Genomic DNA, 15,551 nt, shown 5'->3' on the forward strand with positions numbered 1-15,551 from the left:
TCTATGATTACCTTTACCAAGATCCAAGAGACAACCGCTGTTCAGGATTTGGGAAAAATGGCCGCTGCACAGCTACTCAATGACATTGCAACAGCCCGCATATTGACCATGGATCCCACTCGAATTCTTCCGAAACCAAGCGATGACTCTTCGTGGATGAAACTTGTCTAATTATACTGAGAACGTCCTGTCACATGGAGAATTACGATAATCTCGGGCCCGCGGGACCGTAATCTTGAGTAACAAGCGAGAAGCAATGATGAAAACAAGTATATAACATCTCCAAAGCACTCTTCAAAAAGATTATTCACACGGCATGATAACGGGACAAAACGCAGTTTAACACTAATTATCCAGTTCAACATGCGCTTCTCCATCGTTTTCACCAGCGTTTTTGCGTCTACCTTGGTCTCAGCTCATGGCAGCGGCAGCATCGACCAGGAGCTCGCTCGCCGAGCAGAATTCTTGAAATACTCCCGTAGCGATGTCAGCCACTGCGCAGCCAAAATAAAGGCCCGCGGACTCGAAGAACGTGCTGTCAAGCGCCGGGCTGAGACAGTGGAAGCTCTGCGCCAGAAGCGCGGTATCAAGACTCGTCGTGATCTTGAGTCTGTCCTCAATACCGACCACAACCAGACTGCCAAGGGGTACGACCTGGACACGCCCATCGCGGAGCTATTTGCGACCAATAAGTCATGTGTGCTGACTCCTGAGGGAGAAAGCGGCCCTTACTGTAAGCTTTCGTCTCAAATCCAGGTGGGTCTGACCAGGAACACTAACATACGAATAGACGTTGCTGGCGAGTACATTCGTACTGACTTGGCCGAAGCCGAGGCAGGTATTCCGGTTCACTACGACTTCCAGATTCTTGACGCTACGACTTGCGAGCCAATTTCCGGGGCGTATTATGAAATTTTCAACTGCAACACTACTGGTGTCTATTCTGGAACCACGAACGGTGGCAACGGAAACACCGCGGACGTCTCCGTTCTAGATGCGACCTGGCTCCGTGGCATTCAGCCTACCGACGAGGATGGTGTTGCGCAGTTTGACACTCTTTTTCCCGTGAGCATGCCTTTGTACCTTAGAACATGTGAGATGTTAGCGGACTAATGAAATCCAAGGGTCACTACGGCGGACGCGCGACACACATCCACACTATCCTCCACGCCAACGCGACCGCCCGAGACAACGGCACCATTTTTGATCTGTCGGCGTCCCATATCGGCCAAGTCTTCTGGGATCAATCGGTCCGGGACCAGGTCGAGCTTCTGGAGCCTTACAACGCCAACACGAAGCAGGTCACACTGAACAAGGACGACCGCGTCTTTGCGGCTGAGGTCGAGAATGACAATGATCCCGTATTTAACTATGTCCTGATCGGCGATACTATCGAGGATGGCTTCCTGGCCTGGTTAACTTTGGGTGTCGATACAACGCTGCGTAGCACCATCAACCCGGCCGCCATCTACTACGAAGATGGTGGTGTTGAGCAAGGCAATGGCGGAGGTCCGGGTGGTCCGGGTGGTCCTCCACCTGAGGCTCGTTAGTCATGCGGATCGTTTCGCGCCCACCACAAAGGGGGCTTAGTGAGGGTGCCGATACCGTGATATGAGTCTGCTTGTACTCAGATTGATTATTCCTTTCCAGGTTCTCCGCGAATCGATCCGGTGAAAGCTTGTGTTACTACTGGCTTTCGCTAATATCTAGCTTAACACGTCCAATTGATTGATGCCTTGAACTCTGTAATTTGACCAAAAGAACATCGTCCTCTTCGAGTATGTGAGCCTCCAGCCCCGGCGCCATCGAGTCGTAAAGGCGTTTCGAGGTTAGATGACATGCAACTTCTCTGGCCTTCATTCGATGCATGAGTAGCAGAATACGAAAGAGTAACGACTACCAACAAGGAGAGTCGGGGCAATTAATATGCAATTATCAAAAATTGGCTTAAGTGTTATACATGGTCAGAGGCAGTTTTTTGTATGTACTCAAGGTGAATTACGATAACCCAGGTGTAGGTCGGTCACTGCCGGTTTACTTTGTACTCCCACTTTATTCAGCCGATAGTGTCCTCGGCTTGCGGCCGTATACAACATACCTATGTAAAATTAGCACATTCACCGTCTATCCTTCGGGTTTGGAATCCGAAGCACTTACACCGGGGAATACGCTTTGATCTTGCGATCCTTCAAATCCTTCTCAGCTTTCGTGAGAAACTCATTCAGCCGCTCCCTCGACCAACCCAATTTTGTCATGAAGATCCTCGTACACACGCTCTCGAGCAATCCACATCCTACCTGCGCCAAGAACCAGGCTCCCAACGTTTTTTCCTTAGGGTCTGAGGGCCAGTAAGGGTTGGAAGGCCATCGATAAACGATCTCCGTGACATCCTCAAAACCCACTTCCTCCATCCACTGCCGATAGTTACTCGCGTTATCCCAGCGCATGCCGGCCGACGCCAAGGCTGCGTGCACGTTCTCCTGGATAACAGTTAACGTCGTGCCTTCGATGCTGCCATCCTCCGAGGTTTGCAAATCGAGGTCTTGCATCTCGAAGTACCCGCCCGGCCTGAGATTGTCGTAGGCTTTCCGGAAAACTTCTCTATGTGACTTGAAGCAGGTAGCGCAGGCGCGCCCATGTATATAATCGAACGGCCGCGAGAACAGCCATTCATCGTCAGCATCGTCGATCTGAAACTCGCAGTTTTGAGGAATGCTTCTCCGTGTTAGTTATAACTTACACGCAGCTTACATACTCGCCTCTGACAATAACGTACTATTCTGGTTGTACGGCTGACAGATCAGTACCGGTAACCACAGCGGACGGGTATTTGTTTGCGAAATCGATAGCCCAGATACCCGAACCCGTAGCGATATCCAGTACCCGTTGTGGAGATGGCTCGAGCGGTGCTAGGTGGAGCTGATCATCAAGCGTGATCTCCCACATGCGGTGTTGAAGATCTGCGCTGCATCAGAGATCGCCCATTCACTCATCCGATTTGTCTTTAAAAACGAACCTAATCTGTTCAACTCCGTTTCGTCATTCGGGAGCATGTATTTGCCTTCCTTATAAGTATGGTAAGTACGCCCATTTTCCTCAAGTCTTTCAGCGACACTAGATGTAATGGAATACGTAGAACTCCTAGGTCCTTCATAAGCATGCGAGCGCGAGCACAGGAGAGATACGTGTTTTACCTATAGCTTTCAATATCAATCGCAGAATCATTATCCCCGGCAGAGTTATCATCGTTTTCCTGATACACCATTTAGCCTATGTTACCATTGAAATAGCTCACACCTGCATGCTCCTACCTCTCGAGGAAGGTTCAGCGTTGGAATCACGGCCGGCGCTTGAGACAGTGAAGGTTGTCCGTCGTTTATTTCCCGGTATTGTGCAGCGTCATCCTGATCGTGCGTTGGAGATGCCATGATGACGGGCCACCACTCTTGATTCCTGCTTACGCCTCTTAGTTTCCGGATTTAAGTAAGAAGTGAAGTGAAAACAAGGTTTTCTGATCCGAGATGACCGTGGAAGCACTAGATTTAATAGGCTGGACCGTCAATACACTAAGTTCCCATACCCCAGGGAGGGCTGATAAATAGAGGGGGCATTTAAATTGAGATTTATCTCGTCTGTCTACTACGTACACTACCACAACCCTCCACTGACTAGGAGTGTGATGGAGGCGTACCACGCCTGCGAACCACAAATTGCGCCTTTTATCTTAGCAGACATGGCTGCATTACTGGTCAACTATTCCCGGATGACAGCAAGCGGGCTGGCGGGTAGTCCTGTCAACTAGCGCCTCGGCCGTCTGCCGGGGCGTGTCTGTCTACTTGTGCTTCACGACTTGGCATACGCTGCTTACGGATCTTATTTAGCAGTGCATGGATGCGCAAGGATGAAAAGCTCCTATGTTTTGTTGGGTACGCCGCTGTAGAGTGATCCACGCGCCAAATGGGCTTTGGAATTCAGAGCGCATGTGCGAATCTGCGCTTGCTCAGATTGTATGATTAAATGAATACTGTAAATAGGCTTTGGAGTTTTTGGATCTGCAGCATCACCAAGGACCCAGCGCCAGGGCACCGGAGAAGAATTGTTTCCACTTCCACGTGCGATCAGCCTGAAACCCTTGCAAGAATGGCGTTCCAGGCAGGGGGGCGCCTTGCAGTTACGAAGTTGCGCTGGAGAAATTAACGCGCCGTCGAAATCAACTTTCTCAAACGCCGCCAACCAACCAACCAACCAACCATCCAACCAGACAAGCAATTACCAGCATGTACACCTTGCGTTCACCTCCGTCCGTATCTCTACAGTCTGCTAGGTTATATGGACATGACAATAACATGCGGGCTGCCTATGAACGTGGGATGATAACGGACTTGTAAACCAGTGGGGTATCTGTGTATGATATCAGAAATAAATGCCTGCGAAATCGTATCGCGTCCTGTTTCCGGTATGTAGTCACTATTCACAACGCCGGAAAAGACTGCAGACGCAGGTTTGTCTGCTTTCCTAATTTCTGTGACAGAGCTTGGGTATGGATTTGAAGAAGACACACCGAAGCGCGCCAATTTAAAGGGCATGTAACTATGGTTGCTGACCGTCAAAATGTAACCAGACAATGTAGTTGTGATGAAAATTTCATATTCATGCCTGAGCTCCATAGCCAGCAGTTATACGACTTGTGTCTCCAATGCAACGAACTATGCAGAAACGACGTGATAACGCGAAAGTTTCCATGCATCCAAACGCACCCATTTCCGCCAATAATTCTCCTCAATTCTTGGAATAATGAGCAGATGCAGTATGTCGACTCAATGCAAGCTGGAAGAGGTTTTTGGAAGCATCTCCGTCCATATTGCCCATGAACTGCATACTATTGCCTTCGGCTTGGTGACCCGTGAATTCGTGTCGTTTAGCATTAGGATCGACTTTTCCATGATCACCTGCATGCTGAAAACCATTATCCTTGGCGGAATTGTTCTTAAATGTGTGGCCTTCAGCTGACTGGGTGGCATTGGAGGTTTTTTCAGGTACTTCCTTGCTGACAGTACCTGATGTCGGGACACGGCCAGAAATTGTACGCCCAGCAGAATTCTCGAATACTGTTTTCCGTGTGCTTTCTTTTTGAAAATCCGCCAATGTGTGTATTCCATTCATTTTGAAGTCTCCTTCACTCGTTGAAAGACTTTCCAATTCAAGCTTGTCTACGAGGTTTAGGTTAGCCAGGCGATAACGGGTGTCTGCACTACGTCATGCAGAAGGGCAAGTACTGACCAAATCTCACTACCCGAATAGTGACTTTCTCCAGATTAGTGACGAAGAAATCGAGCTCAGCCAATAAGGAGTTGAATCTTTTCTTGTCTCTGAAAGCCCAAGTAGTACGCTGCGTCAGCGATGTAAGACCCTGGCAAATTTGTTTCTCGGAAATCTCTTGTTGATCTGGCTTATATATCCGTTTGGAAGGCTTCCAGACAATATACCAAGAATTGAGTTTTATCCTGTATGGTGCATATTTGTGACTCAGCTTTGAAGCATCGTTGAGCATGCCAGTGATGCCTAAAAGGCTTTTGCTTATCGTGCCGCTTTCTTCAGGCCAATGTTCCCGCAGCCCTCCATCTTCGCGACCAGGGTACAATACTTGCAGGTCATCCCCCCATTGCTTCAGCCTGATTTTTAGCAGTCCCAATTTCGTGTCTCCCCGCTCGCGATCGCTCTTGATATTCCTCGCATCTTCGATATAGTCCAGGATGTCGAGACAGGTTTGGAACAAACTTGCGAGGGCTATCGTCCCAACAGCCAGACCCGCGGCTTCGGCCATATTCCTACTGGGGGCTTTGCTAAAATCGACGAAGGATTGAGAGATATATTAATAGTTTTCGCCGCCTTCTCAGGAACTGTATCCGCCCAATTTAATGCTGACGATGCTCGATTAAGGTCCTTACTCCAAGATTTTGCGATTACATGGCGGCGGGACGTTCACGGCGTTGGATGAGTTTTGGAGGAATGGAAAATAGCCGGGTCTGCTGTGTCACCACCACTGGCTTCAACCCTGACCAGTCGATTCGGCGAGGCATCCAATCAGGGCAGTGGGATTAGCGGGTGTAGCAGCGGCCATGCAGATGCGGGTCATAGCTGTCCCAGTTCAAATGCTGGCAATACTCAAGAAAGATTGCGAACTTTGTCTGATAAAAGCAAAAGGCGAGTGGAAACAACAATCAAGAGGCTGAAATAGGAGTTTGAAACAAAAAAGAATTATACAAGAAGGTCTAGTTTGTGCTTTATTTTGCTATTTCTCGGATGGTAAGCGATCGGGCGTAATTCTATAGCTCCAAAAAGCTATTTGAGTGGCCAAGTGCTTATTACAACCATGCCTCGGCCGGGAGCCTTGTAAGGCTTGGGCCGCGCCCGTTTTCGGTGAGCGATCCTTGTTGATATCGATAGAAGGTCAACTACATAAGCACAGCCTTGGGGCTTCTGGACAAGCAGATGCACACGGGTAGATGTAGTAATCGTCACTCCTATCGGATTTTGTCTACACACGCAAGGCACCTTGAATTTCGAGCATATTATGAAGTACAACACTGCAGTACTGGGCAGAGATTGACACGTTTCACGGGGCAGCATTATGAATGGGGTCAACGCTCGACCGGGGACACCTGAACCCAGAAAGCATTCATTTCACTACACGAATAACGTGTATCTTGGCTCGCAGGATATCAAAGATAGCTATCACAGCATTGAGGGAAATCAATACAAAGAGAACGTCTCGAAAGGGTCAGCTATTGGTGTATATGGTCAAATAGGTTAGTGGAAGACGCCATTTGCTCATATGAGCGTATGATCGTGTGCCACTGATACAAATCGCAGATCAACGCTTTGTCTCCCAACCTCTCCTTACCCAGGAATCTGGTATCGCGAGAATGTCTCAGCAGCAGCTTCAACGAACTGAGCTAGTACCTTCGTTTGACGAACATTCTAGTCTAGGAACAGGCCGAGGTCGACGGATGTCATTCGAAACCCTCAACATCAACACTGCAGAAACAGCGTTTGAGACTCGAAAGCCTCATTCTTTACCAACCCTACAAGTACCGACCGATCTAAGCTGCAGTTTGAAGGGCCGCAGTCGCAGTACCAGCCCGAGTTCTTCCGAACAGCAAAAGACACCTACAGAGTCAAGAGTTGCATTTGCGAAACTATCTTTGGAGGAATTCCATCGCAGGGAGACTGGGAGCTGGTTTGAGTTCGGCAAGGTTTTCGAAATTTCCGATCAACACCATGATCGCACAATCGCGAATCGTGCGATGGTTGTTGTTGGCAGAGCTAGCGATATCGTTTGCCTGCCACTTTGCAGATATCTGAACATAACCCACCGAGATACTGGGTTTCTGAAAAGCAGGCTCCAGTTGCAAGAGAAGAGCACTGCTCCCTCAAAGCCTGTGATGGGTTCTCAGTGGTCTCCGGTGGAAATGGAGGTTGAAGAAGGCAAAAATATGTTGGGAAATATATGGATCAACTGTGAGAAGCCATATACTATTCATCATCAAGATGTCGATGTAGCATTTCTAGGCTGGCTTACGCCGACAGCTGTGGACACTGTGAGAGATGTGTACCTCCAGACACAGTCTGCTATCACTAGATCAGACAGAGTGAAGGAGTCGGCTGCCACACGACCTTTACTGCGCAGAATCTGGGAATATATCACCGGCACAATCGGCGCTGTGATAGGATAGCATGATGTCAAGGCAACTTTCGGAATTTCGCTTATAAGCCCAGCCGAACTTAGCAACCAACAAATCAGCCAGAGCCTTGGGCCGAATGAATCGCAAGGTAACATAAATTGGATCATGAAACTGATCTCTTCAAGCTCAATGGGCAAACGACTGCTCGCCCAACTCCACTTTGTTGCACACCCGGACTTTATAGGGGGTCAGGGGTTTCGTGCTCTTGGTTGTTCTCGACAAAGTCTTCTTATCAAAGCGGAAGGATCTTCGACGGAACTCGATAAGCTTCTCTTTACAGAAGATAAATTGAGGGGTATCATGAGCGAAAATTTTCTGTCGAGAACAGACGAGTTTCCATTCAAAGCGCCCGTCGGAAAACTCTCCAGTTTGGACGGCGCTCTTGTTGGAGGAAATGTTGGCATGATTCTCTCCAGAGAGGAAAACTGACTAAACCCCGCACAAGCTTGCGGCTTACAATGCGTATACCCACTTACCTGCGTTCTTCCTGGTTGTGGACGAGGGGAAAGTCTTGGGGTTTCAGGGATTATATCCCGCCCCTAAGACATTCCAGGTTAGTGTACACAAGCAAGTCTTGGGACATAGCGGCATCCGAATAGTGACCGTGGTCTCGACTCGTTCGCTTGCCACCTTGCGACCGTATGCATATGTAATTTAGAGAGTGACGTTTGGTAAGGTCTGTCCGGCCTCGGCTTGGTTACCCTGTGAGCCGGAGACGTAACATGAACGCATGTTTTGCTCTCGCTAGTCGAAAGTGACAGCGCCATTGGTCAATTATACTCCATTGTGGGGGAATATCTTGCCAGCCACACTGCTGTGCTGTATACTTCTTCGGGAGGTTAGCCCCGAAATATTACTTCACTCGATCTTCACCGTCATGGCCATATAGAATCGGGTTCGTACTTGGCAGTCAGTGCGGGGACGTACTTGGTGAATCGTTTAGATATGTTCCGGTTCCTCCCTTCTGGTCGTAGCAAACTACATTTTGTGTGCACCGTCTTTACAATAGCTCTGTCCTTGCTTTCATTATGACGCCGTCATGGTATAAAGTTGCCGCACTTGCGCTGTCCGTACGATTCAGCTCAGCAGTCAATAATGGTCTTGCTAGGACTCCTCAAATGGGTTGGGGTAAGCGAGCTATGCACACTGAACGTTTGGCTTGTAGACGCTGACTTTCATTAGACAACTGGAACTCGTTCGGATGCGCTGTTTCAGAGGACTTGTTACAATCATCAGCGCGACTCATTGTGGACTACGGTCTCAAGGACCTCGGGTACCAGTATGTGATCCTTGATGACTGCTGGTCGAATGGAAGAGATGATAATGGTACACTTGTCCCTGATTACACCAAGTTCCCGAACGGAATGGCTGCTGTCGCCGATGATATCCACGAGTTAGGCTTGAAATTTGGCATGTACTCAAGCGCTGGTGTATACACTTGTGGACAGTATGCCGGAAGTCTAGGATACGAGGAGATTGACGCTCAAACTTGGGCTAGTTGGGGTATCGACTACCTGAAATGTAAGTATCAGATGTGTCTTGATTAGTAAAACGAAATACTGACTTATGTTATAGATGACAACTGCTACAACTCGGGTCAAGCTGGTACCCAGCAAATTTCTCACGACCGATACAACGTGATGGCCAAGGCCCTGAACGCTACCGGCAGGCCTATTCTCTACTCCCTCTGTAACTGGGGAGAGGATTATCCTTGGAATTGGGGTTCCACGATTGCCAATTCTTGGAGAATCTCTGGCGATGTGACTGACCACTACGACGCTCCTGACGACCGATGCCCATGGTAAGCCAAGTCGAATAGGTCAAGGTGACTTTCACGCTAACAAACATAAGCGACGGGCCAGATGCTTGGAATTGTGGCCTTCCTGGCTGGCACTGCTCTTTATTGAACATAATCAACAAGGTATGCCAAGAATCCGTAGACCATTCCCAGATATCTCATACTCGATAGGCGTCGTTCATTACCTCAAAAAGCATTCCTGGCGCATGGAACGATCTCGACATGCTGGAAGTCGGTAATGGAGGCATGACCGACGCAGAGTATCTGACACAGTTCTCATTATGGGCCGCAGTTAAGAGGTGAGAGTTTCCGCTCCGGTATCCGCAGTTCTGTAACTAATTGTTAGTCCTTTGATTCTCGGTAATGACCTGCGAATCGTCAAGCCTCGAGATTTGGCAATTGTTTCCAACGCAGCTGTAATTGCTGTCAATCAAGATCCGTTAGGTAGCTCCGCCTCTCGGAGATGGGTATATGAGAGCGACGATATCGATGAGTATGGCAAGGCCAGCTACCAGCTATGGTCCGGTTCTCTTTATTCAACAACAGGGGGCGATTACAACGATATAATCGTTGTTTTGCTCAATGGCAATAACTCGCCCCTCGAGATGAACGCGACACTATGGGACATCTTCACGGACCTGGGCAGCTCTGGCCAAAAGACATATTCTGCTATTTCTTGGGAAGTGAGAGATCTGTGGGCGGATAGAATGTCTAACGAAGAAGCGCAGGCTATTATCGACGCATCGTCGGCTGCCGGCAACTATACTAACGGGTGGAATGAGACCAGCGTCGGCGCAGACAGATATAATGCGACCGCCAAGTCGTATGCTCAGGGCCTGACAGAGGCTGATCCGCGTCTATTGGGGAACGCGACAACGACTGTACAGCCGTCCGGGACTGTCACTGCCACTGTTGATCGCCATGGTGTCGCTATGTTTAGGCTTCGGGCCGTCCCAACTGACGCTGCCAGAAAGCGGGAGTTGTAATCTGTGACGCAGCCCGTTATTTCTCGATCATGCGAATAGCGCATCATGTAGCAGATGAGCGGATACGTAGAATATAGCCACCCGAAACCCTGTCAGGGCCTGCACATCATGTAATATCATGTTTAACAAGCTCAGTCTTTGCGTTGCCATTTTCCACTTTGTTTTTGAAATGCTTGGGCAGCAGGTTCTCAGAATACGAGGGCCACCAAGTTTCCGCTTTACCGTGCTCAGTAGAATGTCGTGCTTGCAAAGTCTTGTAGGATTCTACCAAAGTATGACGGGTGCACGATATTGCGAAGTGAGTTGTGTAAGCGAGCCACTGATAAGTACCACTGGACTCCTGGCCGTTGTACTGTGCAGGTTGACGTGACTGGCGCTAAGCAATTGCTGTGGGGCCTGCGCCGCCACTGTGATGGAGCAGCAAACAATGATGGAAGCCTCGAATGGTACTCAATACTTGCGTCAGCCTTGAATATCGTCATCGTTACCGTCGCGTCGTTCTTTGAGCTTCCTCAAGCTATTTGCTCGTCTCAGCCAGGCGTATTCGTCATACCTGTGGGCTCAATCAGTGATCATGGCAGCTCAGATTGCTCCCAACCAAGCGCCGACGTTCGTTGCGGCCATCCCCACACCGACATTGGGGGAAGGCGGGTCTGCGAGTGTCGCGTTCTCAACAACGATCGCAGCGTCTCCAACAAGATGTCTTGAGATCCTACTGGATCCGTCTACTTATCCCACTTGGAACAGATGGATTCCTCGTGTTGATGTGGTGTCAGCGTCTACTGCTTCAGAAGCTGCCGTTCCCGAATTGTTGGCACACGTCACAAGGAAGCCAAATCAGCTTTTGCCAGGAACGCAATTCGATTTCGAGGTTCACATGAGCGCTTCAAATATCCGAAAAACTGAGCTTGAACTCTCAGTACTGGAGGAGTTCGAGCGCAACGGCCGAAAAGGGTTGCGAGTCTGCTGGAAGACACGAGGCAACCCGTGGCTGGCACCGCGTGCCGAACGCGTCCAGGAGTTTTTAGAGAACGTCGAAGGCGGTTGCGACTATACAAACTATGAGACATTCCATGGACCACTGACTTGGGCTGTCAAGGCGTTTGCGGGCAAACAATTACGGGACGGCTTGACTTTATGGATGAACGGGCTAAAAGCTGAAGCGGAAGCGAAGCCAGACTCGTTAGAATAAGCATTTTACATTACATAGTAGGGACGCGTGGTTTTGCGGCGATCCCGATGTCTCTTGTGGCGACGCATTTTCCTAATGGCACGAGCCTCACTTCTTCCAGCAATGCGACCGAGTTACATTACTATAGTACTAGCCACAGAGTACGCGCGTCACTTTAGATTTGGTTGCAGCGTACCTGTCAAAAAGGCTTAGTTTTGGCTCCCAAGCGAAGGAGCATCTTCAGCGGCCAGCGACTCTGAAACAAGAATATTTAACGCCTAACCAGTATGGATAGGTGCCAAGAACAGCCGGTCTTGGGTCCCCCACCTTACGTGACCCCCTTGCCCACTTGGGATTGCGCAACGAAATCTATCCACAGCGCGCGGCAGCAGTGTTGCATTGGAGTTTCCAGGTTCTTGATAATGAATCGTATCGCCGAAGGGTCGAGACCTGTGCGGCCTGCTTTCTTTTGTCGGATGATTAGAAATGACAAATAGCCCTACAGTGATTCGCCTTAACCAAGAATCCGACCACTACTTCGGGTATAGTTCGACCGCCTATGTGAAGATAGCATCCCGTGTACTCGGAAACCGAGCCCCTCGCGCGACAATGCCAGAGCAGCTCTCGTCTCGTGCTTCAGTTAAGTCAAGTGCGTCTAGTAGTGCTACCGGCCAGCGAGCCCGGACGGGTACCCGTACTCATCGCGGCTTGACATGTCAGAACTGCAGTACGTAAATAGCCACCATCGCCGACTAACGGGCCCGCGGGCCCGCGGAATTATCTTGCGAAACCCGCAATATCAAGAGTTTTGCGCATTTGCAAATTGCTATCAATTCTGCTTAAGACCGTGCTAACTGTCTTTGTCAGGGGTAAGGAAAACCCGGTGCGATGGTACGCAACCGCAGTGCAAGACTTGTGAGGTCTATCAAGATGAGTGCCGATATGAGAAGCCTCCGCCAATGTCACAAATTATGGGCATGGCGAAAAGGCTACAGGAAGCCGAAGCTACCATAGTGGAACTCAAGAGAGCGTTAGAAGAGGCAACGAGCGTAGAGTCTAAGACTTCGCCAACTCCCAACCCGAGTACCGACAGCCCTATAGTACATCGTCTACCTGGACCCCGTATCACGCGTCGGCCTGCGTATGGGCTAGGTAACACAGTGCCCGCATCTGCGCAAGGATCGACAACGGAGGACTTGCTATCTGACATCTGTCTCGACGCAAATGGAAAGGTACCGTGGTTTTGTAAAGTTCCGTGAGAAACGTGCTAAAATCTGTTCCAGATATGTTTCTATGGTTCTACCTCCGCGGTGCACGACCCGGCGGCGTTTGCTGGGCGGTCACCAAATTTTCAGAGTTTCAACGATCAAAGTTCGAAGGTTGATGTGCGCACTTTGCTGACTTCCAATGCTATGGAAACACGCACATGGGAGGAGTTTGCCATTGGCAACGCAGCGGTACAGGCACGTCTCCCGTTATGCCTTCAGATGCTCGTGCTTTCTTGGATCGTGAAACTTGGCCCACTCGGGAAGCTCACCAAACCTTGTTAGGCAATCCTACTAACATCGAGTTGCTAGAATGACATTCCAAGAGAAATCATGTCACGATTATTGAGATTATACTGGACATGGATCAGCCCTATGTTCATGTGGGGCTATCGGCCGGCTTTCATGCGTGAGCCAAGCTTTTTAGGTCTCATCTTGCGGACGACTTACATAGTATCTAGGAGACATGATGACTGGTGGACAGTACTATTCACCCTTGCTCCTGGCCATAATGTGTGGTCATGCGGCTCGATTCCACGAAAGGAGAATCGCCGAAATGCTAATAGCACGGGGGCGATTACTACTTGGGGTAGAGATACATCGACCAAGCTCCATAACAACAGTCCAAGCCTTGCTGCAACTCAGCGCACGAGATTTGGCATATGGAAATGTATCACAGGCATGGACGTATAGTGGTATTGCTTTTAGAATGGTAAGTGACCTGGGCCTTCGTCATAGCAGTGGATCAATATACAGCCTAGGTAGCCTCAATGCAGAGGACCTAGAGATCCGGCGCAGGCTTTTCTGGAGCTGCTATTTTTGGGACAAGTAAGTCAGCCAACTCCCATACAATGAGTCATCTCTAACACTAGATGCTGTAGAGCAATGAGCCTTTATCTTGGTCGAACTCCAGTCTTGACGGAGCTTCCATCGAATCATGCTCCTGAACTCCTAGACGATTTTGCAGAACATGATACGTGGGCACCTGAAGATGGATCAGGAGAAGCATCCGAGAAGGCGGCGACTCCAGCATTTCCACCAATGAAATCTCACGTCGTCTCCTGCTTTGTCAACTCTTGCAAATTGGCGGTCATCATTAGCGACATTATCCTGCATCTATATTCAACACATCACCGTGATGAGGGCGACATGTTTTTAAGAGCTATTAGAGACAGGCTAGACGAGTGGAGGGCTCTTACTGCAGATCACTTGAAGCTTGAGCCTGATAATCTGCCAAATATCAGCCCACCTCCTCACATAGTCAGCCAGAAGTAAGTTCGATGGAATGGCTCATGGCGGCTGAACTAGACTAATTATCATAGTTTACTGTACTTCGCTACGATAATTCTTCTACATCGACCATTTAATTCAGCGACCATCCATCATGCCGCTTGTCGGCAAGCAGCAGACAGTACCGAAAGACTTGTGCTCCTGTTCGAGCGCACCTACGGGTTCACCAAGTTATCCTACCTCTCAGCATACTGTGTTTATACGTCAGCCTCCGTCATGGTGCAGGATGCAAAAGCCGGAGATACGCTAGCGAGACGAAAGACGGAAAACTTCCTTCGAGCTCTAAACGCGGCAGCCAAGACGTGTGATATCATCCAGCGCAGCGTGGATATCATTACCAATAGTCTCAATGCGGAGCCATCGCGCGCGATACCCATCAGTGAGCCAACCCGGGCACCCGAGAATACACTGCTTAACAGGCAGTATCTACCTGCTTTTTTATATCGAGATACCCAGATCAATTTTAGTAGCAATCCGAATATGGGTGGAATGGAAGTTGATGCATCGTCGCTGTTGGACTGCTTCCCAGAACAGCATCATGTGGAGGGTTCGACTGGCAATTGGTATCTGCCACCTTCATAGAAAGCAATCACACGCACGAGAAGCTTCCCGAATTTTATAATAGTAGTGAAGGAGTCTGAGCGTGAAAATACACCAACGAACTGTACGACGAACGAAAAAGCTACAAACTGAAAAAGAAAAAAGAAAAAAGAAGAAGGGTGGGGAATGAAACAGAAAAGTGGCCGATCAATCCATGCAGTGACAGGCCCTTCTGAATTGGGGTTTTCGGCTATCCCATCCTGAAAAGAAAGTCTCTTGTGCCGGACTCAAGCAGTCTCGAGTTCCCAACTCTTCGAGGGCATCAAGATCACTCTTCTCTTGTGCAACACGAGTATTAGGGCTATGCCATCCATGACTTCTTTAAACCTTAGTCAAGCCATAAACGCGTTGTCAAATTTTCGCGCGGTTGCCCAGATCAATGATACCGAGGGTTCCATCGTCGTTCAACATCATGTTAAAAGGTGTAATGCCGTAAGTGAGTAGAGATATTCAAGGCCAGCCGTGACCCTCAACCAAAGCTGCTGTCGCTGCATCGCTCGACGGGCGGTGTTCTCTGGAAAGTAATGCAAATATGTTCAAGTGCCTTGGGTGGGTCATTTCGCCCAGGCTCTGCGTGTAATTTGTGAAGCATAAGCTGGAGACTTGCTAAGGATACTTGACACAGAAAAGAGATTCGTAATCTGGAAAGCCCTCTTTCGTCTACACTGAATAACTTATCACTTTGTCATAAGATTA

At 49.1% G+C, this 15,551-nt stretch overlaps 7 protein-coding genes across 7 annotated transcripts; 5 read left to right on the forward strand and 2 right to left on the reverse strand.

Moving 5' to 3' along the window:
- Window positions 1–363: 363 nt before the first annotated feature.
- BKA67DRAFT_654871 (Intradiol ring-cleavage dioxygenase) lies at window positions 364–1,550 on the forward strand (the record flags this gene model as incomplete). The annotated part of the gene is made up of 3 exons (XM_046106633.1): window positions 364–733; window positions 791–1,065; window positions 1,125–1,550. 3 exons carry the CDS (start codon window positions 364–366, stop codon window positions 1,548–1,550), a joined length of 1,071 nt encoding a protein of 356 aa, XP_045960773.1.
- Window positions 1,551–1,960: 410 nt separating this feature from the next.
- BKA67DRAFT_159169 (S-adenosyl-L-methionine-dependent methyltransferase) lies at window positions 1,961–3,722 on the reverse strand. The gene is made up of 6 exons (XM_046095157.1): window positions 3,312–3,722; window positions 3,195–3,253; window positions 3,017–3,141; window positions 2,777–2,960; window positions 2,158–2,715; window positions 1,961–2,098 (listed from the first exon to the last, which is right to left on the reverse strand). Exons 1-6 carry the CDS (start codon window positions 3,426–3,428, stop codon window positions 2,053–2,055), a joined length of 1,089 nt encoding a protein of 362 aa, XP_045960774.1. The 5' UTR covers window positions 3,429–3,722; the 3' UTR covers window positions 1,961–2,052.
- Window positions 3,723–4,779: 1,057 nt separating this feature from the next.
- On the reverse strand, window positions 4,780–5,824 carry BKA67DRAFT_654873 (prion-inhibition and propagation-domain-containing protein; the record flags this gene model as incomplete). Its single annotated transcript, XM_046106634.1, has 2 exons — window positions 4,780–5,210; window positions 5,281–5,824. 2 exons carry the CDS (start codon window positions 5,822–5,824, stop codon window positions 4,780–4,782), a joined length of 975 nt encoding a protein of 324 aa, XP_045960775.1.
- Window positions 5,825–6,631: 807 nt separating this feature from the next.
- BKA67DRAFT_531807 (uncharacterized protein) lies at window positions 6,632–7,736 on the forward strand (the record flags this gene model as incomplete). Its single annotated transcript, XM_046099432.1, has 2 exons — window positions 6,632–6,809; window positions 6,874–7,736. The coding sequence occupies 2 exons, from the start codon at window positions 6,632–6,634 to the stop codon at window positions 7,734–7,736; spliced, it is 1,041 nt and encodes a 346-aa protein (XP_045960776.1).
- A 1,037-nt stretch (window positions 7,737–8,773) lies between these two features.
- On the forward strand, window positions 8,774–10,529 carry BKA67DRAFT_514279 (glycoside hydrolase family 27 protein; the record flags this gene model as incomplete). The annotated part of the gene is made up of 6 exons (XM_046097634.1): window positions 8,774–8,873; window positions 8,928–9,266; window positions 9,321–9,546; window positions 9,597–9,666; window positions 9,715–9,842; window positions 9,890–10,529. 6 exons carry the CDS (start codon window positions 8,774–8,776, stop codon window positions 10,527–10,529), a joined length of 1,503 nt encoding a protein of 500 aa, XP_045960777.1.
- Window positions 10,530–10,918: 389 nt separating this feature from the next.
- BKA67DRAFT_552289 (uncharacterized protein) lies at window positions 10,919–12,111 on the forward strand. The gene has a single exon (XM_046101827.1). It carries the CDS (start codon window positions 11,104–11,106, stop codon window positions 11,719–11,721), a length of 618 nt encoding a protein of 205 aa, XP_045960778.1. The 5' UTR covers window positions 10,919–11,103; the 3' UTR covers window positions 11,722–12,111.
- Window positions 12,112–15,238, forward strand: BKA67DRAFT_552290 (fungal-specific transcription factor domain-containing protein). The gene is made up of 7 exons (XM_046101828.1): window positions 12,112–12,427; window positions 12,568–12,932; window positions 12,984–13,163; window positions 13,278–13,374; window positions 13,427–13,793; window positions 13,847–14,236; window positions 14,288–15,238. Exons 1-7 carry the CDS (start codon window positions 12,187–12,189, stop codon window positions 14,835–14,837), a joined length of 2,190 nt encoding a protein of 729 aa, XP_045960779.1. The 5' UTR covers window positions 12,112–12,186; the 3' UTR covers window positions 14,838–15,238.
- The last annotated feature ends 313 nt before the right edge of the window (window positions 15,239–15,551 follow it).

Source organism: Truncatella angustata, assembly GCF_020726525.1.
Source record: "Truncatella angustata strain MPI-SDFR-AT-0073 chromosome Unknown BKA67scaffold_2, whole genome shotgun sequence".
NCBI classification, from domain to species: domain Eukaryota; kingdom Fungi; phylum Ascomycota; class Sordariomycetes; order Amphisphaeriales; family Sporocadaceae; genus Truncatella; species Truncatella angustata.